Source organism: Gopherus evgoodei, chromosome 1 (genome assembly GCF_007399415.2).
Source record: "Gopherus evgoodei ecotype Sinaloan lineage chromosome 1, rGopEvg1_v1.p, whole genome shotgun sequence".
Taxonomy (NCBI): domain Eukaryota; kingdom Metazoa; phylum Chordata; order Testudines; family Testudinidae; genus Gopherus; species Gopherus evgoodei.
In genome coordinates, this window is record NC_044322.1 from 60,201,407 (window position 1) to 60,224,084 (window position 22,678).

A 22,678-nucleotide genomic window follows, 5' to 3' on the forward strand; every position below is an offset into this window, starting at 1 on the left:
ACCCAGGAATGTTTGGAGTAGTGACAAAAACAAACCAATTTTAAAACTATATACCAATACATTTTTGCCTTTTTTTTTATGCCTAGCCTATTAAAAGTTAGAAGCAAACCAATCTGAGTATTCTCAAATGATGCTGTTGGATGGACAAGACTGCAGATCTTTTTAAAAATTAATTAAAATCTAGATTTACTTAGCTTGTCTTGCATTAGTCCATACTTTTCACCATTGTAATGCTACAAATTGTGACACAACTTCTGTAAAGTAAAATAAATTTAGGGTAGAAATCGTGAGATTCAATTTTAACTGCTAAAGGAAAAGAAAGGAATTCAAGTTTACTTTCCATCAACCACATTTCAGCTTCTTTTTTATTCTGGGCTCAATTTATGACCTATATAGTTGTGATCAGTCAGGTTGGCTAAGTAATGGACAAGTTCTCTGAATAATTTTTCAGTTTTGTCCTTGTGTGTTTCCAGGCTTTTTGGCTTGTTTTTCATTAGATCAAAACAGGTTACCGTTGAGACTGACAGTAGTATGATCCTCTTGTAATCTATCAAATTATTCCAAGCCATCCCTCAGTTGCTTTTGTACGTCTAATGCCTGTGTAGAATTCTTGATATGCTTTGAGCATAGTCCTCCTTGTCCTCTGTGCAAATGTCAATATATTTATTGTTGTTGGATGCAAGTGTAGAGATGCACAGTCTTCTGGAGAATGCCATTAAGCCTTCTTGGGAAGCTTTCAATTAACATAGGGTTGATTCTGATTGTAGAAAAATGTTGAAGTGATAGTGAAGTTGTTGAGAGGCTTAAATTATTATTCATGCTATATTTCAGTGTTATTGATCTGAATAATTTTCGCTTGCTCTGAAATTCTGCTATTCCACTTCTATAGACAAAAGCTTCATTCAATGGAGAATCTGAAGAAATCTATTTTGTGTTGATTATAGGAAGAGCCTGTCTCTATCTTGTCACTTAACAACTTTGGATAATGTTTACACATTTGACTTTAGAGGAAGTATATATTATTATTACTTCAGTTCATTTACTCGTTTCCTACTAAAGAATCATCCATTTGCAGTATTGCTTAGCACCTTTCCCATTGTAATTACAGCAAATGTGAAACAACCACCTGGTAAATTCAGTGCTTTTGAAGACTCAAAAATAAGATGAGTTAACCAGTTTTATTTAGAATCATTTTATCAGATGCCTTCCTCATCTTTCAGGTATTTATAATCACTAATATAGTCTCATAAACTAAGCAACCCAATAGGACACAGCTCCATACCCTCCTTTATTTTCAACATCCAATGACAGCTGAATCCACTCACTAGCTTTACAATTGCTGGTACATGCATTTTATCACAATGTAATTTTGCTCCAGGGCTGCTGTTTACCTCACAGCAGGATTTACAGATTCTTGTAGTTATCTTACTTTGTATTGGTCATTTGGCAATGCACAAAATTGTGTGATTATAGGAAAAACTGTAAAATATTTTTGGGGGGATTTTTGAATTTAGGAATTCATGGCTTTAAAGTTAACATTATTTTTTAAGGTGTGGAATGGACTGTAATAAGCAATATTCATAACATATTTACTCTATAAGCCATTACCAGCCAAATAACATTTTATTAAAAGTTTTTGTTTTCAGATAACAAATCAGCCTATTTTAACTGCTGAATTTTTAGAGCGTGTATCCCCCAGGGCAAGTATCCAGGTAACCATGCTGTCATTGCTTCTGGGCACAGGTGGGTGGTTGCAAGGAAAGAGCTTGTTTCTATCTGATGAGCAGAATAGTCCCTGGCTACAGCTACAATAAACCTAGAGAGAAACATTTCACAATTTCCACTCTCCCTTTTAACAAGAACAAATATTCAAAATCAGGATTATCAAGGTGATTTGTTGCATAATTTCAAAACCTGTTGATTGATATTTTATTTTGAACATGTGAACAAATATTACAATGAGCCTTGGTTGGAGGCTGAGAAACCACAACAATCTCTATATGTTTATTATATAACTAAGAAGACAGTTTCATGCCAACATTTTAAGAAAGATCTTCAGAGAGAGGTTTCAGACTTTTTCTGTCCCTCTCTCCTCCCCCATTTATTTTTGTCAGAGTTGGGTTGGTTTTTTTTTTTTTTTTTTCTTGGGGAAACTAAAATACATATCCTGATGCAGATAAAACTGAAATAGTGGATGTTTTTCACTGTATCTGATTTATTGAAAAGACTCTAGTTGTGAGTCATCAGAATGCATAAATATTTTTTTTCAAAGGCAGATTTATAGCTGTTTTGCTTTCGGGAGCAACTTTCATTGGATATAATGTTAATACTACTTTCCATGAGTTCTCTAGAGGTAGATAAATGCTATGTGCATATTTCATAGGATTTTGGAGAGTGATTTCTAATATTTCATAGCTGTGCTGTAGATATCCATAGAGAGCATGATCAGATGAATATCATAGTGATAAAATTAACACCTACATATTATAGTGATGGGTGCATTATAAATAATTTTCATGGATGGTGAAAGAGATTGGCTATAGACAGAATAATTTAAAAATAAATAAAATTGTAATAAATGATAAGCAAAAGAAGATATAGCAATAATATTTGGAAAGATATTATATACAGATAATATATTTTTAAGGCAAAATCTTAAATAATTTGTCATGGCCAGGAGAATGGGTTATAAACAAAGTTTTAATTAATTGTTAAAATTTGGTCCTTCGGACTCATTTTCAACTAAAAAAAAAAGTTAATGTAGCAAAATATGTTTCTTACATATTAAAATTCTGACCACACTATACATAATTTACTCAATAAAGAACATTTCCTTCAAGTTCGTGAGAGAGACTTTGCACTGGTGTTGGTAGGATATAAATTCTGTAAATCTACATCCACAGTATGTATGTCTTAACTAAGGCAAAAAGATACTATGGATACTCAAAATATTTTGAAACTATAATGAGCAGTTTGTGTATTTTCCCCTGGCCAATAAAACTCAGTCATAAAGTCTTTATAGCTTTATAGTATGCAAATCTTACTAAGTTGGGAAATTAGTAGTTTGTTGAAGTTTATTCTGGCTTTTCCACATTCCCTGTTTACACAAAGTAGGAGTGTTTTGCTCATGCAAGCTCTTGGATTGACAACTTTGGAGACTAAAGTTTTTTATTAAGCCATTTGGAGCATTTTATTGACTTGATCGATGATCTCCCTAAACAAGAATGTCAAAGTAATTTTCATTTGATTCAAGAATTGTATAGTTGGGGATGGAGGGTAGGAGATAGGACATTTTATGCTACGTGTTTGAAATAGTGGTGGGACAGAGATGTTGTTTTAAAAACATTTTTTGCTCTGAATCAACAGAATAAAACTAATTTTGAAATCTTTTGCTTTTGGAAGGAATTAATTTATGTCCACCCAGAGATTCATTTTAAGGAAAAATAACATGAGGGCTGCTTGTTATTTGCTAGTTGCATTCCAGATTCCTCAGATGTTTATCTTGAAGCTAGATATTCAATCAGAAGTTTCTGTAGAATTTATTTGCAGGTGCAAGAGAAGGTACATACCATGATATTCAGGTCGCCTTCTCTGCTAAGTCACTGGCTTGAATCCAGTTTATAGAGGATAGTATTCAGGAGTCCTGAATCTGATGATTCTTTAACCTTTGTGAAATGAACCTATGGTCTCTATCCATTTGCTAGTGGACACATATCACAAAATCATCGTCACAATTGACTCCGCTATTTGCTGTCTAATCAGAAAAGCCAAAGATTTAAACAGAAATGCTCTTCCACACTATCTTTAGAAGTGCCTCTGCCAAAACAGGTTTTAGACATGCTATTTTACTAGTGATATGAGAAGCTTGCCTGTGCTGTATCTCTGCTGTGCAAAAACAGAACTAAGGTAAGGGGTTCAAAGTCTTCTCAGGTTGGAATGCCCTCTACATCTTGTGAGGGACCTGCATTTGATTGTCATATCCACAGTGCTACGCACCGGTGTGTGGATGCACCTCACTTGGTTTTGGTCTATTCTCTCTCCCTGTCTTATCTTTCTTTGTTCTTTTTTTCCTTTTCATCTCAGTTCTCTGTGGTTTTGTGAGTTTTTCTTTCCATTTTTCATTCATAGATTCATAAGGTCAGAAGGGACTATTATGGTCATCTAGTCTGACCTCCTGCACAACACAGACCACAGAATCTCACCCACCCACTCCTGTAACAAACCCCCTAACCTATGTCTGACTTATTGAAGTCTTCAAATCGTGGTTTAAAGACCTCAAGGTGCAGAGAATCCTCCAGCAAGTGACCCGTGCCCCATGCTGCAGAGGAAGGTGAAAAACCTCTGCCAATCTGCCCTGGAGGAGAATTCCTTCTTGACCCCAAATATGGCGATCAGTTAAACCCTGAGTATGTGAGCAAGACTCACCAGCCAGCACCCAGGAAAGAATTCTCTGTAGCAACTCAGATCCAACCCCTTCTAACATCCCATCACAGACCATTGGGTATATTTACCTGCTAATAATCAAAGATGAATTAATTGCCAAAATTAAGCTATCTCATCATACCATCCTCTCCATAAACTTATCAAGCTTAATCTTGAAGCCAGATATGTCTTTTGCTCCCACTACTCCACTTGGAAGGCTGTTCCACAACTTCACTCCTCTAATGGTTAGAAACCTTTGTCTAATTTCAAGTCTAAACTTCCTAGTGTCCAGTTTATATCCATTTGTTCTTGTGTCCACATTGGTACTAAGCTTAAATAATTCCTCTCCCTCCCTGATATTTATCCCTCTGATACTTATAAAGATCAATCATATCTCCCCTCAGCCTTCTTTTGGTTAGGCTAAACAAGCCAAGCTCTTTGAGTCTCCTTTCATAAGACAGGTTTTCCATTCCTTGGATCATCCTAGTAGCCCATCTCTTAACCTGTTCCAGTTTGCATTCATTCTTCTTAAACATGGGAGACCAGAACTGCACACAGTATTCCAGATGAGGTCTCACCAGTGCCTTGTGTAACACTACTAACACCTCCTTATCTTTGCTGGAAATACCTCGCCCAATGCATCCTAAAACTGCATTAGCTTTTTTAACTGCCATATCACATTGGCAGCTCATTGTCATCCTGTGATCAACCAATAACGATTCTTATTTTTGTTCTTTGTGCTTCTTCCTCCTAATAACTTTTTCCTAGTTTTCTTCATCTGAGTCTTTCTGACCCAGTTCTTGGTCTCCCCTCGTTTCTTCCAGCTGCTAATTCTTCTGGTTTTCAGTTTTCCCTACTTTTCCTCCTAGTTGTTTCCTTATTTTCTCTCTTTTCCTCCCTCTTTCCCTTCCTTCTTTTCTAGTTCCCCCTCCCTCTTTTCTCCCAGTTCACTTTGTCTGCTATCCTCATCCTTTCACTCCAGCTCCCAGCCCTTGCTTTGCTCCTCCTTTATTTCTCTCTCTTATTTAACATTGCTAGGAGGACATGAGGTGCTCCTGTAAATGTTTAGAAGAGACATGCTGGGAAGAGACTTTGGTCATTTTTCCTTTGCAGCTATGTTGTTATGTAAAAGTGCTTTAAGGAAACTTCTGCTAGGTGCCTTAATGTAGATGTTTTAATGGAGTTACATTGGTGTAAAACTCTTTGGTGTGGTGCCTTAAGAGGTTACCTATGCCTAATTCAAGCCCTGTTGCTACTTTCTAGATGTGTGATAAGCCACCCCATTGTGTAAATCAGTTATTTGTAAATAGTCTAGTATTAGAATTCAGGAATCTTCTACAGCAGTGTTTCCCAAACTTGGGACACTGTTTGTGTAGGGAAAGCCCTTGGTGGGCCGGGCCAGTTTGTTTACCTGCCTCGTTCGCAGGTTTGGCCAACTGTGGCTTCCACTGGCCGTGGTTCACTGCTCCAGGCCAATGGGAGCTGCTGGAAGCGGCAGCCAGCACATCGCTTGGCCCGTGCCTCTTCCCGCAACCCCCACTGGCCTGGAGCAGTGAATCGCGGCCAGTCAGAGCCGCGATCGGCCAAACTTGCAGACGGGGCAGGTAAACAAACTGGCCCGGCCCACCAGTGGCTTTCCCTACACAAGCGGTGTCCCAAGTTTAGAAAACACTGTTCTACAGGATGGTAATTGTGAATATTTGGGTAGGTAGTACTGTAAGTTTATAGGGACTAAGATGATGGGAAATGAGGAGGTTGCATGTAATTACTGGCGCGAGGGCTCAGTTTTGACCACTGGCTCAAATTATGCACTGTAAATCAAAACCCAGTGATAATCCCCCAGACTAAACTACGATGAAATCTAGATAAGAGAAGATCATTATGAGGCAGCCTTCCATTTCAGAAAACGCTCCAAAACATCCCCAAATATTTTGAATATTATTTTGCTCTACATTTAATAGCAGCCTATTTCAGTTAACTAACAGTTTTTTTTTAAAGTAACTTGTTATCGTTTTAAAGTAATACTGGACTTGATTTATCCTGGCAGTACTTCAGTTTTACTGTGGGATAAACAAAGAATCTTCAGTTTTAATGGTGTTACCTTGGTATAAAACTGGAGCAGCACTGATTCAGTTTGTAAACTTCTGTAGGATTATTATAAACATAATACTGAACTTTTCTGCCCTTTTTTTTTTAACTTTTAAATTCCTTTGTTCCAGAATTGTTGAATGTGCTAAATGTAAATGAAAAATATACAGGAAAAAGTAAAAAACCATAAAGAAAAAGAAGTAAATATTCATTGGCACATGTGAATACCTAATATCTAATATTCACTATGTATATTTAAAAAATAAATGCCAGCAAAAGGATTTTACATCTTACTACACTGATACAAAGGCACTCAAAATATCTTTAAGTAACTGATTTTGTTGGTCCCTTGAGTAGTTGCTTAAGATATATTTCACTGAAGCAACATTTCACTGCCCAGCTCAGTAGACAGGCCTGCTAGGTGTGGTTCTCTGTCCCCTTCTACGGGCAGCTAACCCAGCTAGAGATTAATGAGTCTGCCAGAGCCTTAGCTAAAAGCCATGTGGCTTTTAGTTTATGCAGTAGAGGCTCATACTTCAGAGTTCCCAGGTTTGATCCCGCCCAGCGACGACCAGGGTCTGTCAGCATTACAGTAAGAGGTGGTTTGAGGCTTGTCGCTGTGTTCTTGATTGCTGCTTATGTGTTTTAAAGGCCCTGAACCTACCATCCTTGTGCATACAAAGTAGTCACTTACTACACTGATTTCAGTGGGACTACTTGCATTCAGTGAGGTACCACCCAATGTGAGTGTCAGAATTGTGTCTTTCCTTCACTTGACTCAGTAAAGGAATGCTTTGTGAACACGGAACAAGTTAACCATATTTGGAGTTTGTATTGTTTTAACTTTTAATATTTAGTTTTACATTCTGTGCCTGAAATAATATCAGATTTTTAACAAAAACATATTGCACAAAAAATGTCCAGTGTTTATTTTGATGCTGTTTTGTTTCCTGGATTAAATAGTTTTTTAGATAAACACCTACGATAACTAATTCTTTCTATGGAAAAATGTGTTCAATTTAATTGTTATGTAAGGGTAAGATCCTCCAAATGCTTCCTAATGGAAATAGTACTTACTACCATGCTAAGTCCCACTGATTCAGTTTACTTAAGCATTGATGTGTGCAGGATTAAGCCCTTCATTTTTACTTGGATTTCATGTGCTATATTATGCTGTATATGTCACTTAATGTTGTTGTTTTTGTTGAAAAAGTGTGCAGTCCGTGCAGCTACAGAAGGCAGAATCCTTGTGTTGGAGGGTTTGGAGAAGGCAGAGCGGAACGTCTTGCCTGTGTTAAACAATTTGTTGGAAAACAGAGAAATGCAGCTTGAAGATGGGCGCTTTCTTATGTCTGCAGAACGTTATGACAAGCTGCTGCAGGTACAGGAAAGCATTATGTTGTTTTGAATTTTTGTCTGTTTTTGACAGGGAAGTGACACTGTTAACAATGTAAGAGCTGTCCTTAGATAAACAGGGTACAACCAATGGACGTGTTTCCACCTGTGTGAGGATGTGACTGAAGGTGATAGCCGGCTAAGTGATGGTCATGGGTGAAATCAGCCACTCTGTCATTTAACAATAATTTTAAAAAATGTCTCCTGAATGTCCTTTATTCTCATAGAGAGAGACTGGTTACTAATTCTGAAGTGAATTCTACTTACTTCTAGCAAATGCATGCTATTCTGATTCATGAAGAAAAACATTTAGAAAGCCTTCTAAAAATCAATGAATGTCTGAAAACGAATGATTATGGGATCATTTCTCCTTCACTCAGAGGTGAAAGTAAGCCGATATGGGCCGGTATGGCGTACTAGTAAGGAAGTGGCCACTATTATGGGCTGGTACACAGCTGACATTAAAGCGCTGCTGTGTCAGGGCTTTAAGCACTGTACTGGCAGGGCTGCTGATCGGGGGCGGGGGGTGGCAAAAGGAGCAACAGCCCCGGGGCTCCCTTTAAATTGGCATCTGAGCCCTGGGTGGCACGGGCTGGGAAGCGCTGAAGGGCTGGCTGGGGGAATCTGGCCCCAGCCCCGCCCCTTCCAGGGGCCCAGAGCCACCCCCCACCCCTCTCACCTTGTCCAGTACCCTGGCCGCCCTGCATACTGGTAAGCCCTTTAAGTTACTTTCACCTCTGCCTTCACTCATCCTATAATTTGCAAAAATATGTGCAAAAGGCCAATGTAAATTACAGGGAGATTATTGGAAATTGATCCCTGGAATAGGAAATGGGATTTTATCATTTCCAACTGATTACTTTGACCTTTGGTACATTTTTCCAAGTTTTATGAGACAAAATTAAGTTTGAGCAGGTTCTTTGCCAGTCATCTGTACTCTACTTCCGTGCCCATGGTTTCCTGTCCCATACCTGTCAGTTTCCTACCATCCACCTGACTCTTACCTATCCATATTTCTTCATATTATATTTACCCCCATCTGCCAGATGAGCAGTAGCTTGTCAGTTTATAATCATTTTAAAATAATTTTAGACTTTGCTCTGCATATTTCTGAAACACCTTTGTATGAATATGGCCAGTCTGTAACTTCAAGGGACAGAAAAGCTGAGGTGGGAAATGCAAACAAAACATTGTAGCTTCTCACGTAGAGGTGCACACACCTCTTTACAAAGTATGTTTCTACCAGGCCTAACGTACAGGGAGTTAGAACTGAGGCTTTCTTCTACCAGGTTCAGAAACCCCAGCAAACAAGAAATAGCTTAACCTTGCTTTAAGCAAAGGGGGGGGAAAATACAATCCTTCATTTCAAGTCTCATAAGTAGTGTGTATAGTTCATCGGCTTCTCAATTCTTCATTGCTTCCTGTCCCTGTAGCCTGGCTAAACTGGGCAAGTATTCTGTTCTTTCTTTTCCCCTCAGCATTTCAACTGCTCCTTTTTCTAACCCTGTCTTTGTGTGGAATATCAATTATTATGAGCTAATACCAGTTAGAAAAGTTAACTTCAGATCAATTTGAAAACGTGGCTTTGAATGTCCTTATTCTAATCTTTACTAAACTTCCCATAAAACTTCAGTGCTGAGATGGAACCCCATCAGGCTCAGCCTACATGAGTCCGTAGGAAGGAAAATCGCAAATAGAGCTCTGCGAATAACTGATTTTTCAGTTTGCTGGCCAAACCAAAAAGTTGAAAAGAATAATTTCGGATCAATCTGAACCAAAACATTTTTGGTCCCTTCAGCAATACAGGAAAAAAAATTCAGGTCTAACAAAAGATTCTGTTGCAACAAAATGTTTAATTTAGATTTGGGATGTTTTTAACTGCCTTTTTAAATAAAAGGAAAGGCACTTTGGGAACATTCACAAAACCACGACAGGATGAAGAAATAGTGTCTTTGCCCTGATACTATATAGTCCTATAGTTAGAGCATTCACCTGGGATGGGGGAAACCGAGGTTCAAGTCCTCACTCTGTCTGATTCAGAGCAGCATCTTTAACTTGGGTCCTTCCACTTTGCGGATGGGTGTCCTAACCACCAGGCTATAGGGTATTCCAGGGTGAGTCTCGCCTAGTTTCTTCTGTTGAAGCTGTTTCACTTTGTATTAAATAATTAAATAGTCATAGGACCAGAGAGAGAGAGAATGGTGGTTAGGGGACTCACCTGGGAGGGGGAGTCCTGGGTTCCAGTCCCTGCTCTAATGACTATTTAAATATTTTACACAAAGTGGAACAGCTTCAGTAGGAGAGATTGAGAGAGGCCTATTCCAGAATACCATATATGGTTATGGTATTCATCAGGGACCGGGGAGATCTAAGTTCAGGTCCCTGTTCTGAATCATGCAGAGCAGGGACTTGAATCCCATCTTTAGTATTCCAGATGACTGCTCTAACCACAAGGCAATATGGCATAAGGGGGCCACCACCGCAAACTCCTTCTCCTTCCGTTTCATGAAACTACCTTGAAAATATTTTGGCAGAAACTATTTGGCAGATTTGTGGTGAATTCATGAATAGTTTCAGTTGATCTGAAACTGCATTTTTTAACAAATAAACTTTGTCCAAAATTTTTGCATCCTACTTCAACTTAAATACACCCACACTCCTACATATTATTGCACAACATTGCCCATTGACCATTAAATACTGTAACTCATTTCTGAAACATTTGTGGTTGGTGGTTATGCCTTTTTTTGCTTTTAGAGTAGTTCTGATCCATTCCAGTCTGTCTCGGTGAGGAGAGGTAACTTATGAAAATGTAATTAACATATTGAAGTACAAAATTAGGTTATTTATCATAGCTACATTTAAGGAGGAGACATGAAAACTGACCTTAAATTCAAATAGGAATTGATTGAGATTGTGCAGTACGTCTTTTGTACCTTGCTAATGATAAAATGGATCTAAATTGGCCCCTTAGGTATACTGCTAATGTTATTTGATTTGAATAAATCTCCTACAGTGATACTGAATCTAATATTGTTGTTTTATTGTTTGGGGAATATTGTGTTACATAAGTTATGGCTCGTTTTCTGTTCTTCTATGTGAATCATTATTCTGGGATTGGCTCTGCACAAAGTAGTCATGTACAATTTCAAGCAAGAGTTGATTGTAATGTGGGAAGACTGCAGAACCGTGTTCTTTGTCCGAAATGAGTCTTTTCCTGGCAGCGTGATTGAAATATACAATATGAAATAGATATTCTCTTCAGAAAAGAGTACAGTAATAAACCTGTGTTGTTATTACTTGTGGTAGAGCATATTATATACAAACAAAATGTTCTCTTATTCAGAGGAGCATCCCTTCATTATAGTTAAAAAACCTTGCTAAAGTTAGACTTTTAATTCTATAGAACAAAATACATAACACAGTTTCATTGTTTTTTTCTCTCTTTAGATAGAGAAAGTTATTTGTAACTCTAATTCATAACTTCCAAACTTTGAGCATCTGTGGAAATCCACCATTAGCTTGGCTGAACTCAATAAAGCATTTTCTAGCCACCCTTACCTTAGAAAACCTCGATATATGGTCTACAAATTGAATACCTTACATCAAGATGGAACATTTCATTCTGGCCCCTCTGTGTTAAAGACGAGGGACGCAGAAGACCAAATTTAACTGGAAGGCCACCCTTTTAATCCCTCCTTTATACGTTTTCAGTCTGTAGCTCAGATGTCAGGGCCTTCATTAAAAGATATCATTGCATTCTAATGATTACCTTATTTTAATTGATCCAGGAACATACTAAAACTGAGTTAGATGGATGGAAAATTGTTCGAGTAAGTGAAGATTTTCGTGTGATAGCACTGGGCCTGCCAGTACCTCGATATTCTGGTAACCCATTGGACCCTCCTCTTCGTTCTAGATTTCAAGCAAGAGATGTTTATCATCTACCCTTTAAGGTAAGTGCCACTGTAGATCAATTAGAGCTTGCTTACAGAGCAGGACTAACTGACATTTTAATCTTGTATTTTACATATTATACAGTCAATAATTAGTCACTGAACAGGAATAAAATATGTTTACCCTTTTTTGGGATGGAGTCATATTGATGCCCAGTTAATTACTTAAAAGAAAGAGAGAATCTCCAAAGGATAAGTTCATGGAGGATAGGTCCATCAATGACTATTAGCTAGGGTGGGCAGGACTGAAAACCATACTCTGAAGTGTCTGTAGCCTCTGGATCACCTGTTCTGTTCATTCCCTCTGAAGCACCTGGCACTGGCCACTGTTGGAAGATAGGATGCTAGGATAGATGGACCATTGGTCTGACCCAGTATGGCTGTTCTAATGTTTTTATTTTGTAACTAAAATTAATTTCAATAAAACAATATAATCCTAAAACAAAGATATGCTAACTTTTTTTTCTTTTAGAAAATTAATTATGTGTGCCAAGACCAGACTCTTTGCTATAAAAGGCTCGGTGTCTAATTAGATGAGAAATAGAAAACATCTTGCACAATATGCACTGTGATCCACGGTATAACCCAGAAATTAATTTGATATCTGATGCTATGTTCTATTTTCAGGACCATCTTAAGCTATTATACTCAGTTGGATCAAATGTTTCTGCACAGAGGTAAATTTTCATAATTACAAAAAAGTAATGTTGAGCAGCTAAATGTTATGTCCTGTCAGGATTGTTTGCTATTTGTGTACTGTATCCCTATCGACTGATCAGAACTGAGTGAATTTTTAGTAAATATGGGAATATGTTTAAACAATTTTTCATATATAATTTCAGTTTTCGTATTGAGTCCTTAATTCTTTATAACTTTATTAGACAAAATTTACTTGTATTCAGAAGTTGCTTCAACATATTATGCTGTGTTTAGCTTCATAGGGCTTAAAATTTTAAAGTATGTTTTGCAAGTATAAAAGATTGCAATTTCTTGTTTATTTTCCAGAATCTCTCAGCTCTTGTCTTTTGCTACAACTCTCTGCTCCCAGGAGTCTTCTACGCTGGGACTTCCAGATTTTCCTTTAGACAGTTTATCAGCTGCAGTTCAGATTCTGGTATGTGCATGTAACTGTGAAGTGAAATTTTAGAAGTGAGGAATGTCCTCAGATACAATTTGAACGGTTCATATCTTATTACAGTGTCTTTGGAACTACTAGATTAATAACACTAAAAAAAGGTCTCTGTCTCTTAATTGGATCTCTTTGAACACATCCTTAATTGGATCTCTTTGGGCACCATAATGTCTGCAGAGATCCAGATGTAAGATCAGGAGCTAAATTAGTATGAACCATGAGACAAGAAAGATTTCAGCAGAGCTTCGTGTATCTTGGTGTATTGAATAATTATTAGATTCAGTGAATTCATTAGGTGTTAACCAGTTAGGATTAGGATTAACCAGTTGATTTAGAATTGATTTAGGTGTGTTTATTTGGGAGGAAGGAATTTGTAACAATTTCTTTCAAAGAAACTGACTTATTGATACCACATAAAAACTATGAAGTGATAAGCACAGAAATTAGACCAATTTATAGAGTGCTTTAGGAAGGGAATATATGTTGGATTTTTAAATAAATTATAGCATTTTATTCTTCTAGATCTGTAGTGCAAATTATTTTTAAATGAATGTCAGACTGCTTCCGAAATAGTAGAAATAAAATGTTCCCTCAGCTATTTATCTGACCTGAGAGGTGAAGGAAGAATTTTATTTTACATTAAAAAATGTAGTGTGTTGTCATTGTGTGCCATTTTCTGGTCTATTTATAGCTTCCTAAACCAGGTTTTCAACTTTGTCCATACTGGGGCCCTGTTCCCCTCTGGGACCTTGGGTTCCTCCCCTCATCAGGCTGGGACAATTAGCCATTTAGCAATATGGAAAAGGCAAGGTGGTTGCTTGCTCCCCACCTCCCAACACGTTTGCAAGCTCCTGCAGGGCCACGACTCCCAGACTAAAAACCCCTGTCTGAAACAGAAGGCTTTTTCTAGTGTGGAGTGATGAGGAGGCTAATCTCATCTGTGCCATTGTAATTATGTTCTCTTTGAGATATTTTTGGCAAAGTATATGGTGTCACTTACACAAAGAGCTTTTTAAATGCAATAATGCTAAGTGAATGTCTGATCACCTGAGCAGTACATTTTACCTAGATTGTGCTCAAATGGATGATGTTTACTACATCTATTTATAATATGCCAGATTCAAGGAGCATCGCTGAATAACAAAATGAGTTGAGTTGCATATTTCACAAAAATATTCTTGTGCCAGGATAGTTCACTGGTGTTTTGCCCAAATACATTGGGGATATGTGCAAACAAAAGGAACTAGAGAATTTTAAGTGAAAAATCTATTTTGTTTTATTTAGGGCTTGATTATGCAACCATTATTCACCTTGGTGAGCAGTTAAACAAGTAATTCTTTCAGTGCTTGCTCATGCCAATTCCAAGTAAGTGTTCATGCACAGTCGTTGGAAGGTTTTTCCCTTAGCGGTACCTGTCGGGTTGGCTGTGGAGTCTCCTGGAGTCACGCTTTCATGGCAGTATACGTAGGTCCCTGCTGGCCTGCCATCTTTTCAGTTCCTTCTTACTGCCTGTGACGGTTGTTGGAGCTGTTTCTTCTCTCTTGCTATGGGAAGCGATCCTCTAGTGATCTTTCTCTTTGTACCTGTAAATAGTTAACTTAGTATTAATGTTTCAAATAGTTTTTATAGTTGGTTAGATAAGTTTCTATTAGGGTTTCCCACACTGCGTTCTTCTCCCCCTGGGAACTGTGGCATGCCTTGGTCTCAAAGGTTCAAACCATGCAGTCCTGCCAGAAGCCTTTTCCTGGGGAGACCCCCACGACTCTTGCTTAAAGTGCTTGGGAAAGGCTCTCCAGACTGACAGGTGCAAGATCTGCAAAGGCTTCTGCCCAAGATCCAAAAAGAAGAGAGACTTTAGGTTAAAACTACTCCTCATGGAGTCAGCTCTCTGTCCCCAGCCGGCACAGCCTGCGTCAGACCCGAAGTCCAGCACTTCGATGCGAAGTGCACCAACTTTGGTGAGAGAGATTGTGGTGCCGAAAAAGACCCTGGCACCTCTACTCCCTGGCACCGAAGACCTCCACTGTGGCTACCCGGCACCACTTGCACTCTCTAGTGACACACAAGAAGCAGAAGGCAAAACCGAGACTGCCTTGACAAGATAGTCACTCCAGTTATTGAATCTCTCCTGTGGTGGCAAGTGGTGTGTGCAGGAGTATCCTTCTCAAGACTCCAGTCCTTACTGTCTCTAGTCACGGATGCATCGGTAATGGGATGGGAGATGCATCTTGGAAGACTCAGGACTCAAGGTCTCTGTTCCCAGGCAGAATTTTCACTGCACATCAGTGTCAGTGAGCTAAGAGCAGTTCACTTTGCTTGCCAGACATTTCAAACCCATCTGGAGGGCAGATGTGTATCGGTATTGAGCAATAATACAACAGCAATATTCTATGTAAACATATAGGGTGATGCTCGCTCCTCTCCCCTATGCCAGGAAGCCTTCAGACTGTGGGACTTCTGCTTTGCTTACTCAATACATCTAGAGGCATCGTACCTTCCAGGCTCTCAGAACGAGCTGGCCGATCATCTCAGTAGGGCCTTTCACGATCACAAGTGGTCACTCTGACCGGATGTCGTGATCAACATCTTCCAATGTTGGGGATTTCCCTGGATAGACTTGTTTGCAACAAGGCACAACAGGATGTGTCAGCAATTCTGTCCCTCCCTGAATCAAAGCCTGGGCTTGCTTGCAGATGCTTTTCTCCTCCCTTGGAAGGATCACCTGCTGTATTCATTCAAGCCCTTCCTGCTTGTACATATGGTCCTGCTAATGGTCAGAAGAGAGGGCGAATCAATGATCTTAATAGCATTAGCATGGCCATGTCAGCACTGGTTCAGCACACTCCTGGACCTGTCAGTGGACATGCCCATAACTCTGCCGCTGATCCCAGACCTGATCGCACAGGACCACGGCCACCTCCAGCATCCCAATCTAGAGTCTCTCCACCTCATGGCATGGAAACTCTGTGGCTAAATCCCTTGGAGCTCACATGCTCTCACCCTGTTAGGATGGTTCTCCTTGGCAGCAGGAAACCATCCACTAGAGCCACTTATTTGGCTAAGCAGAAGAAATTATTTGGTCATTACAGAAGGACACTCCACCTTTGCAGTCATCGATTCCCTTTATCCTGGACTATTTATTACCCCTGAAACAGCAGGGCCTGTCAGTGTCGTCATTAAAGGTGCATCATCTCAGTTTTCCATTTGGGTTCGGCCGGCTGGTTGGTTTTTGCCAACCCCATGGTTTGCCGCTTCCTCAAAGGACTAGATAGACTGTACCCTCAAGTAAGACCACCCGTCCTCCCAGGTATCTCAACCTGGTACTCTCAAGACTGATGGGTCCTCTCTTTGAGCTCTCTTGTCTACCTTTCCTGGAAAGTAGCGTTCTTGGTGGCTGTAACTTCAGCCAGGAGGGTGTCTGAGTTTAAGGCCTTAACTTCTGAGCCCCCATACATGGTCTTGTATAAGGACAAGGTGCAGTTGCAGCCACACCCAGCTTTTCTCCCAAAGGTAGTTTCACAATTCTACATGATCTAGGATATATTTCTTCCAGTATTCTTTCCTAAGTTGCATGCTAGCCACCAGGAGCGAATGCTCCACTTCTTGGCTGTCAGGTGAGCGTTAGCCTTTTACATCGAAAGAATGAAGCCTTTTTGGAAATCAATGCAACTCTTAATTGCGGAGCAGGTGAAGGGGCTTCCAGTGTCATCCCAAAGAATCTACTCCGGCAAGAAGGAACTGAAGAGGTGGTGGGTCAGCAGAGACCTATATACACCGCCACAAAGGTGCGACTCCAGGGGCTCCACAACCAACCCAATGGGTACTGCTGCGGAAAAAACTTTGACGACTGAATGCGGCACACACACCTACTTGAAATGGACATGAGCAACATATCTCAAAGAACAACAGTTACGAGAAGGTAGGTAACCATTGTTTTCATTCATCTGTGAAAGGGTTGCACAATCTAACACTTAATTATATCGAATGCCAACTGTAGAGCAGGTAAATTGAGCAGTGATTGTGATTTGAATTTTCTGAAGTTTCTTTTTCTCCCATTGAAGAGTATACATACATAATACCTTTTGTGATTCCCAATGACATTCATAGCTATGATCAGATTTATTTCTTTTTACTTTACTACCATAACTCAGTTATTTATGGGCTTGCCTAGTACCCCCCCAAAAAAGGGGGAAACACAGAGACATATTAGTTATTATTAATTTTAGACTGCTAATACAATTTATTCTTTCTGCAAATAATTGGAAGTAAAGTGTAGTAATTTTTAGTTACCTATTATTAAGCTAAACAATATTAACTGAACTATTCAGTAATTTCTAGTAATTGAATTATGAAGTAAAATTTGTACAGTGTAATGAAATCAATATTCAATTATTATAAATTGTTTTGAATGACTAAACCATGCTGCAGATTTCTGTAATGCAGGTATTTATTTATTACTTCTACGAAACTACCCATTGCATTGCATTTCTTTTCTCGGCGATATTTAAAAATATATGTAAGCATTATTTATAATATAGTGTGCCATACACAGAATGATTCAAATAAGTGCAGAAGTCACAGTAAAACACGGCTTAATTTATAAATATCTTGTAGGGAGGGCGAAAGAACCTTTTTAGTCCCAAGTATCTAATAGCCAATATTGCCTGAACTTAGATGTCGTAGCTGAGTTTCCTCATTAAAAAAACTTGCTTTACTACAGTTATGGCTGCTGTTAGTTTTAGTTCCTTTTTGAGAAATGATTGAAAAGTATACCCTTAAGGACCCCAAACCATTAGAATTTAACTATGTTAACATTTTGTAACCAGTAACTCTTCTTGAGAAGTCCTACCATCACTGTATACAAAGTTGTCTCTACAACCAAGAAAAGCAGATTGCAGGTATCAGAAGTGATAGAAATGGGCCAGATCTCTCAACTTGCACATGAAAATAGATCTAAATAGAAAACTGAAGATAAAAGAGAAGTGTGAAGGGGCAAAGTGTCACATTGGTTTCAGCATTAAAATGTTTCTAAACTGCGTCCACTTTTAATAAATCTTGTCTTGCATGTGAGTCTTCTCTGCCCTTTTTATAGTTTCACACTCCTATCTACTTTTATGGGAAAGTGTCTTTCTGCAGTTTAGTGGCCATCTCCGGTAATTTTTATTGATCTCTCTACAGTAGTTCTGCTGTTGGCTTGTATTCTAAATGATTATCCTCCCGTTGGCCTTCAACATGCTGCAGCCAAAATGTCTCTTCCTTTTCTGATGCTTTAATTGTTTCCCACCTTGTTTGAATCTCCCTACTGGCTTCCTGTGTTTCCACATAAAGTTCATACTCCTCACTGTCAAGACTGTGTTGCATGGCTCTTGTCTCCATCTTTGACTTTTTTTCTATTACACCTTTTTTTATGTTCTATTCTTTGCCTCCTTTCACCCAATCTTTCACCTGCTCATATCTTCACTCCTTTCATGTTACGTCCGATACTTGAAACAGCCTCACTGTCTAGTGGGCCTCACCACATTGCTCTCTTCCTAAAAGTGCCTTTTGTCTTCCCTCTCACCATTTATGACTTAAGTAAAAAAGGAACAACCCCCCCAACCTAGTAAATATTTATATTCTATCAATTCTGTTGAAATCCTGTCAAATTCTGTTAAAATCCAATTACAAGATGCATGCCTAACCTCTACAATGTATATTGATGTAACTGAGGCATCTAGATCCTCCTTCTCACATTGTTTAACCTGGATTATAAACTCTTGGAAGCTGAGATTTGTCTTTTTAGCACCATTCACACTTATAGTGCAGCGGAAACAACAAAAACAAAATCTTTTCTGCTCACAGACTGTCCAAATGTACTGAATTTCTTGGTTACAGCACTTTTTAAAAAGCATACCAGATTTTGACCACTGGAAGTCTGCAGTGGAGGCCAGTATATGCAATAAAGCAACTGCAACATTCTTTACTTCTCCCTGATGTCTTCCAAGACCTCAAGGTTGTCAAATAGCGCATAGCACCAGAAGAAAAGACAGCAGCTGTCATATCTTGAAACTACCCCGCCTCCTCTGCATGATGTTATTCAACAGCTGGTGGCTCATTCTTCAGTTCATATCAAGATTCTTTGGCTTCTGCAGTTTCAACAATTAATCCTTCCCTCCGCCATCAGAAAATAACGTGAGACCCAGTGGGAGTGGAGATGGGGAGGTAGGCGAGACAATTATTGGGGAGGCATGAATGTAGTGTCCCTGGTTTTGTCTCAAAAGCTGAATGGTGCACTTGTTTGTTGTCATTCCTCTTTTGCAGTTGTCAGTATAATGGGTTCCAAGTTAATGGATAATGTAATTAATCTTTCCTGTATTTTTATTTCTAATTAGGATTCCTTCCCTATGATGTCAGTCCAGGATATAATCAAATGGCTTTACCCTTATCATGTTCTATTAGGAAAGGAAGGCAGGACTGCAGTAGAAGATGCGTTAAAAGTGAGTACTGTGCATTTTATATACAAAATCCCAGAGAGCAGTGAGTTGCTACAATAGCCCCACTAAATTATAAAAAGACACCGAAGCAATGCTAATTATTTAAATAATATATGTTAATGCCGATATTAAAAAAGGTTTTGAACAATACTTTCATAAACCAACAGATTTCATTAGCTGCTGAGTTTTATATCTTTTAGTGAATTTAGGCCACAATTCACAGGTTCTTAAACACATGCATAACTTTAACAATGTAATAGTCCCATTGATACAATGTAACTACTCACATGTTTAAATTTAGGCATGTGCTCAAGTGCCTTACTGAATCAGGGCTTAAGAGAGAAGATATTCATGAGGTAGATCTTTGTCACTAAAATAGAAAATAATAATTTTCTAAAATTCATAAATTTCTTATAAAATTAATTGTGATTAAATTATTTCACATGAAAAATATTGAGTGTGTCATGATAATTCTACTAGTTTGTTTGTCTTTATAGGCATTTGTGTCTGTTAAACCTTCAGTTAATCTATAGAGCTTTCTGAAATAACGCTGAACAAAAACCATCAAACGGAAAAAAAAAAAAAAGAGAAAATGCTTATTTTATATCTCTTCTTTTCCCTGCCCACCTTCTCATCCCTCCAGCATTTTCATAGATTCATAGTCTTTTTCAGAGTCATTATTTCCAAATAGAATTTCCCATCTTGTAAGTATGCCCTACATTCTTTTTTACTTTACATTTGGCCATATTGAAAGGCTTATTGTTTGCTTGTACCTAGTTTATTAAGCAATCTAGGAGCTGTCGTCTTCATTATTTACCGCTCCCCCAATCTTTGTTTAATGTACCAACTTTATCAGTAAGGATTTTGATTTCTTCTGGGTCATTGATAAAAATATTAAAGAGCATAGGGCTGAGAATCAATCCCTGCAGAACCCAGCTAGAAACATACCTGCTCAGTGATGTTTGTCATTGACTGTTACATTTTGATGACATAAATCAGTCATCCAGATTTTGATAAAGTTGCTGTGTGCCATGTTGGTTTTTTATTGTTCTAGGTTTTAATCAAAATGTTGTGTGGTACCAGCAGAAATGCCGTACAGAAATCTAGATGTATTTCATCAGCACAGTTACCTTTATCACTCAAACTTGTAATTTCATCAGAGAGTATCAAGTTTGTTTGACAAGATCTATTTTCCATAAACACATGTGGTTAGCATTAATTATATTACCCTTCTTTAATTCTTTATTAATTGAGTTCTGTATCTGGTATTTCATTATTTTGCCCAGGTTCAGTGTCAGGCTGACAGGCCTATAATTACCTGGGTCATTCCATTTGCCCTTTTTGGCACAACGTATTTCCAGTCACCTGGAACTTCCCCAGTTTTTCAAGATCTATTTAAATCAATATTAACTGTTCAGAGAGGTGCTTGGGGAGGTCTTTTAAAACCTTTGGGTATAAGTAATGTGTACCTCTTGACTTTAAATGTCTGAATTTAGTAGTGGGTGTTTAATATCCTGCTTAGTTAATGCTGGAATGGAAAGTATTTCATCATAGGATATGCATACATCATCTGGCTTTTTCCCACATATGAAAAGAAATATTTATTGAACACTTTTGCCTTTTCTGCATTATTATTGACCATTTTACCCTTTCCATCTCATAATAGACCAGGGATAGGCAACCTATGGCACGTGTGCCAAAGGCAACACTCAAGCTCATTTTCAGTGGCACTCACACTGCCTGGGTCCTGGCCACCGGTCTGAGGGGCTCTGCATTTTAATTTAATTTTAAATGAAGCTTCTTAAACATTTTTAAAACCTTATTTACTTTACGTACAATAATAGTTTAGTTATATATTATAGACTTATAGAAAGAGACCTTCTAAAAACGTTAAAATGTATTACCGACACACGAAACCTTAAATTAGGGTGAATAAATGAAGATTCGGCACACCACTTCTGAAAGGTTACTGACCCCTGTAATAGACTAATACCATTAGGGTACTTTTGCCCTGATACACTAAAAACATTTCTTATTGTCCTTAACTCTGTTAGTTGTAGATATTTCCTTGTGTCCTTTTGCTTCCTTTATCAATATCTACAATTTCTAGCTTTAATTTATATTCATTGCTATCAACGTCTCCTTTCTTCCACTTTTTAAATTGATTTATTGCTTCTTTCACTTCCCTAAGCCAGTCTGGTTTTTAACCTGTGTAGTGTTCTTTCTCAGTTGTGTTTTTTTGGAAATTCAGTAAAATGCATTTTAACATCTCTCAATTAACAGTTATATTTTTTCTGTTTAAATTCTCTCAGCTGATTTGGCTCATAATTGGTTTCAGCTTTGTGAAACTGGTCCTTTTAAAAGTGCCCCATATAGATATTAGTGGTTGGAACTTTATTGTGTTTGCACATAATGAATATAATAAAATCATGATCACTTGCACCAAAGCAGCCATTAACTTTTAATTTTAAGATGATTTCCTCTTTATCTGTCAAGATGAGGTCTAATATAGAATTCCTTTTATATTAGCTGCAGTGCTTTGTGAGTTAGGTAATTGTCATTTGTACTCCTTAGAAATTCCAAAGACATTTTACTATTAGTGGCTTGAGACTTCCTGTTGAACTGGGCAGGAAATGTTTTTTTTCTGTTTCTAATTGGGACAAAAAGTCAATCTTGGAAATTTTTGTGAACTGAAAAATCCAGGAAAAAATAATTAATTCAGATCAATCAGAATGTTTCAGTTTTGGCCATTTTTATTTTTTATTATAATTAGCTTAGATTTTGATACAGAAATTCATTTTGAACTGGAAGACTGGAATTTTTCATGTATAAAATGTCAAAACATTCTGAAACTATTTTCAACATTTTTTCGAGTCAAGAAATTCATTGAAACTGACCATTTACTGTGAAAAGTTTTGGTTTCTATTAACCTATTTGCTGATGAAAAGAAATTTCATTGAAAAATTCACTACCAGCTCTAACCTCCAGCATTGTTACTCAGATTGAAGTCACACACGATAATACTTTTTCCCCCCCCTTACACGTTATATAAGTAGGTCCTTAAGGAGTCTGATTTGGTGGTGTGTACTCATTTTGAGCTTTATCTGTTACATAGTCAGTATTCTCTTTAATTTCAATTAATTTTTTGAGTAATGATTGAAACTTTAAAATATTCATGGGCAGTCCTTTCTTTATGTTGTGATTTTTTAATT

General features: G+C 38.0%; 1 protein-coding gene across 1 annotated transcript in view; it reads left to right on the forward strand.

Annotated features, from left to right (window-relative positions):
• Nucleotides 1-22,678, forward strand: part of VWA8 (von Willebrand factor A domain containing 8) — a 285,192-nt gene that overhangs the window by 56,832 nt on the left and 205,682 nt on the right. The window contains 5 exon segments of the mRNA XM_030565861.1: nucleotides 7,724-7,891; nucleotides 11,697-11,861; nucleotides 12,489-12,538; nucleotides 12,867-12,975; nucleotides 19,365-19,469. Of these exon segments, the coding sequence (XP_030421721.1) occupies nucleotides 7,724-7,891; nucleotides 11,697-11,861; nucleotides 12,489-12,538; nucleotides 12,867-12,975; nucleotides 19,365-19,469 (597 nt within the window).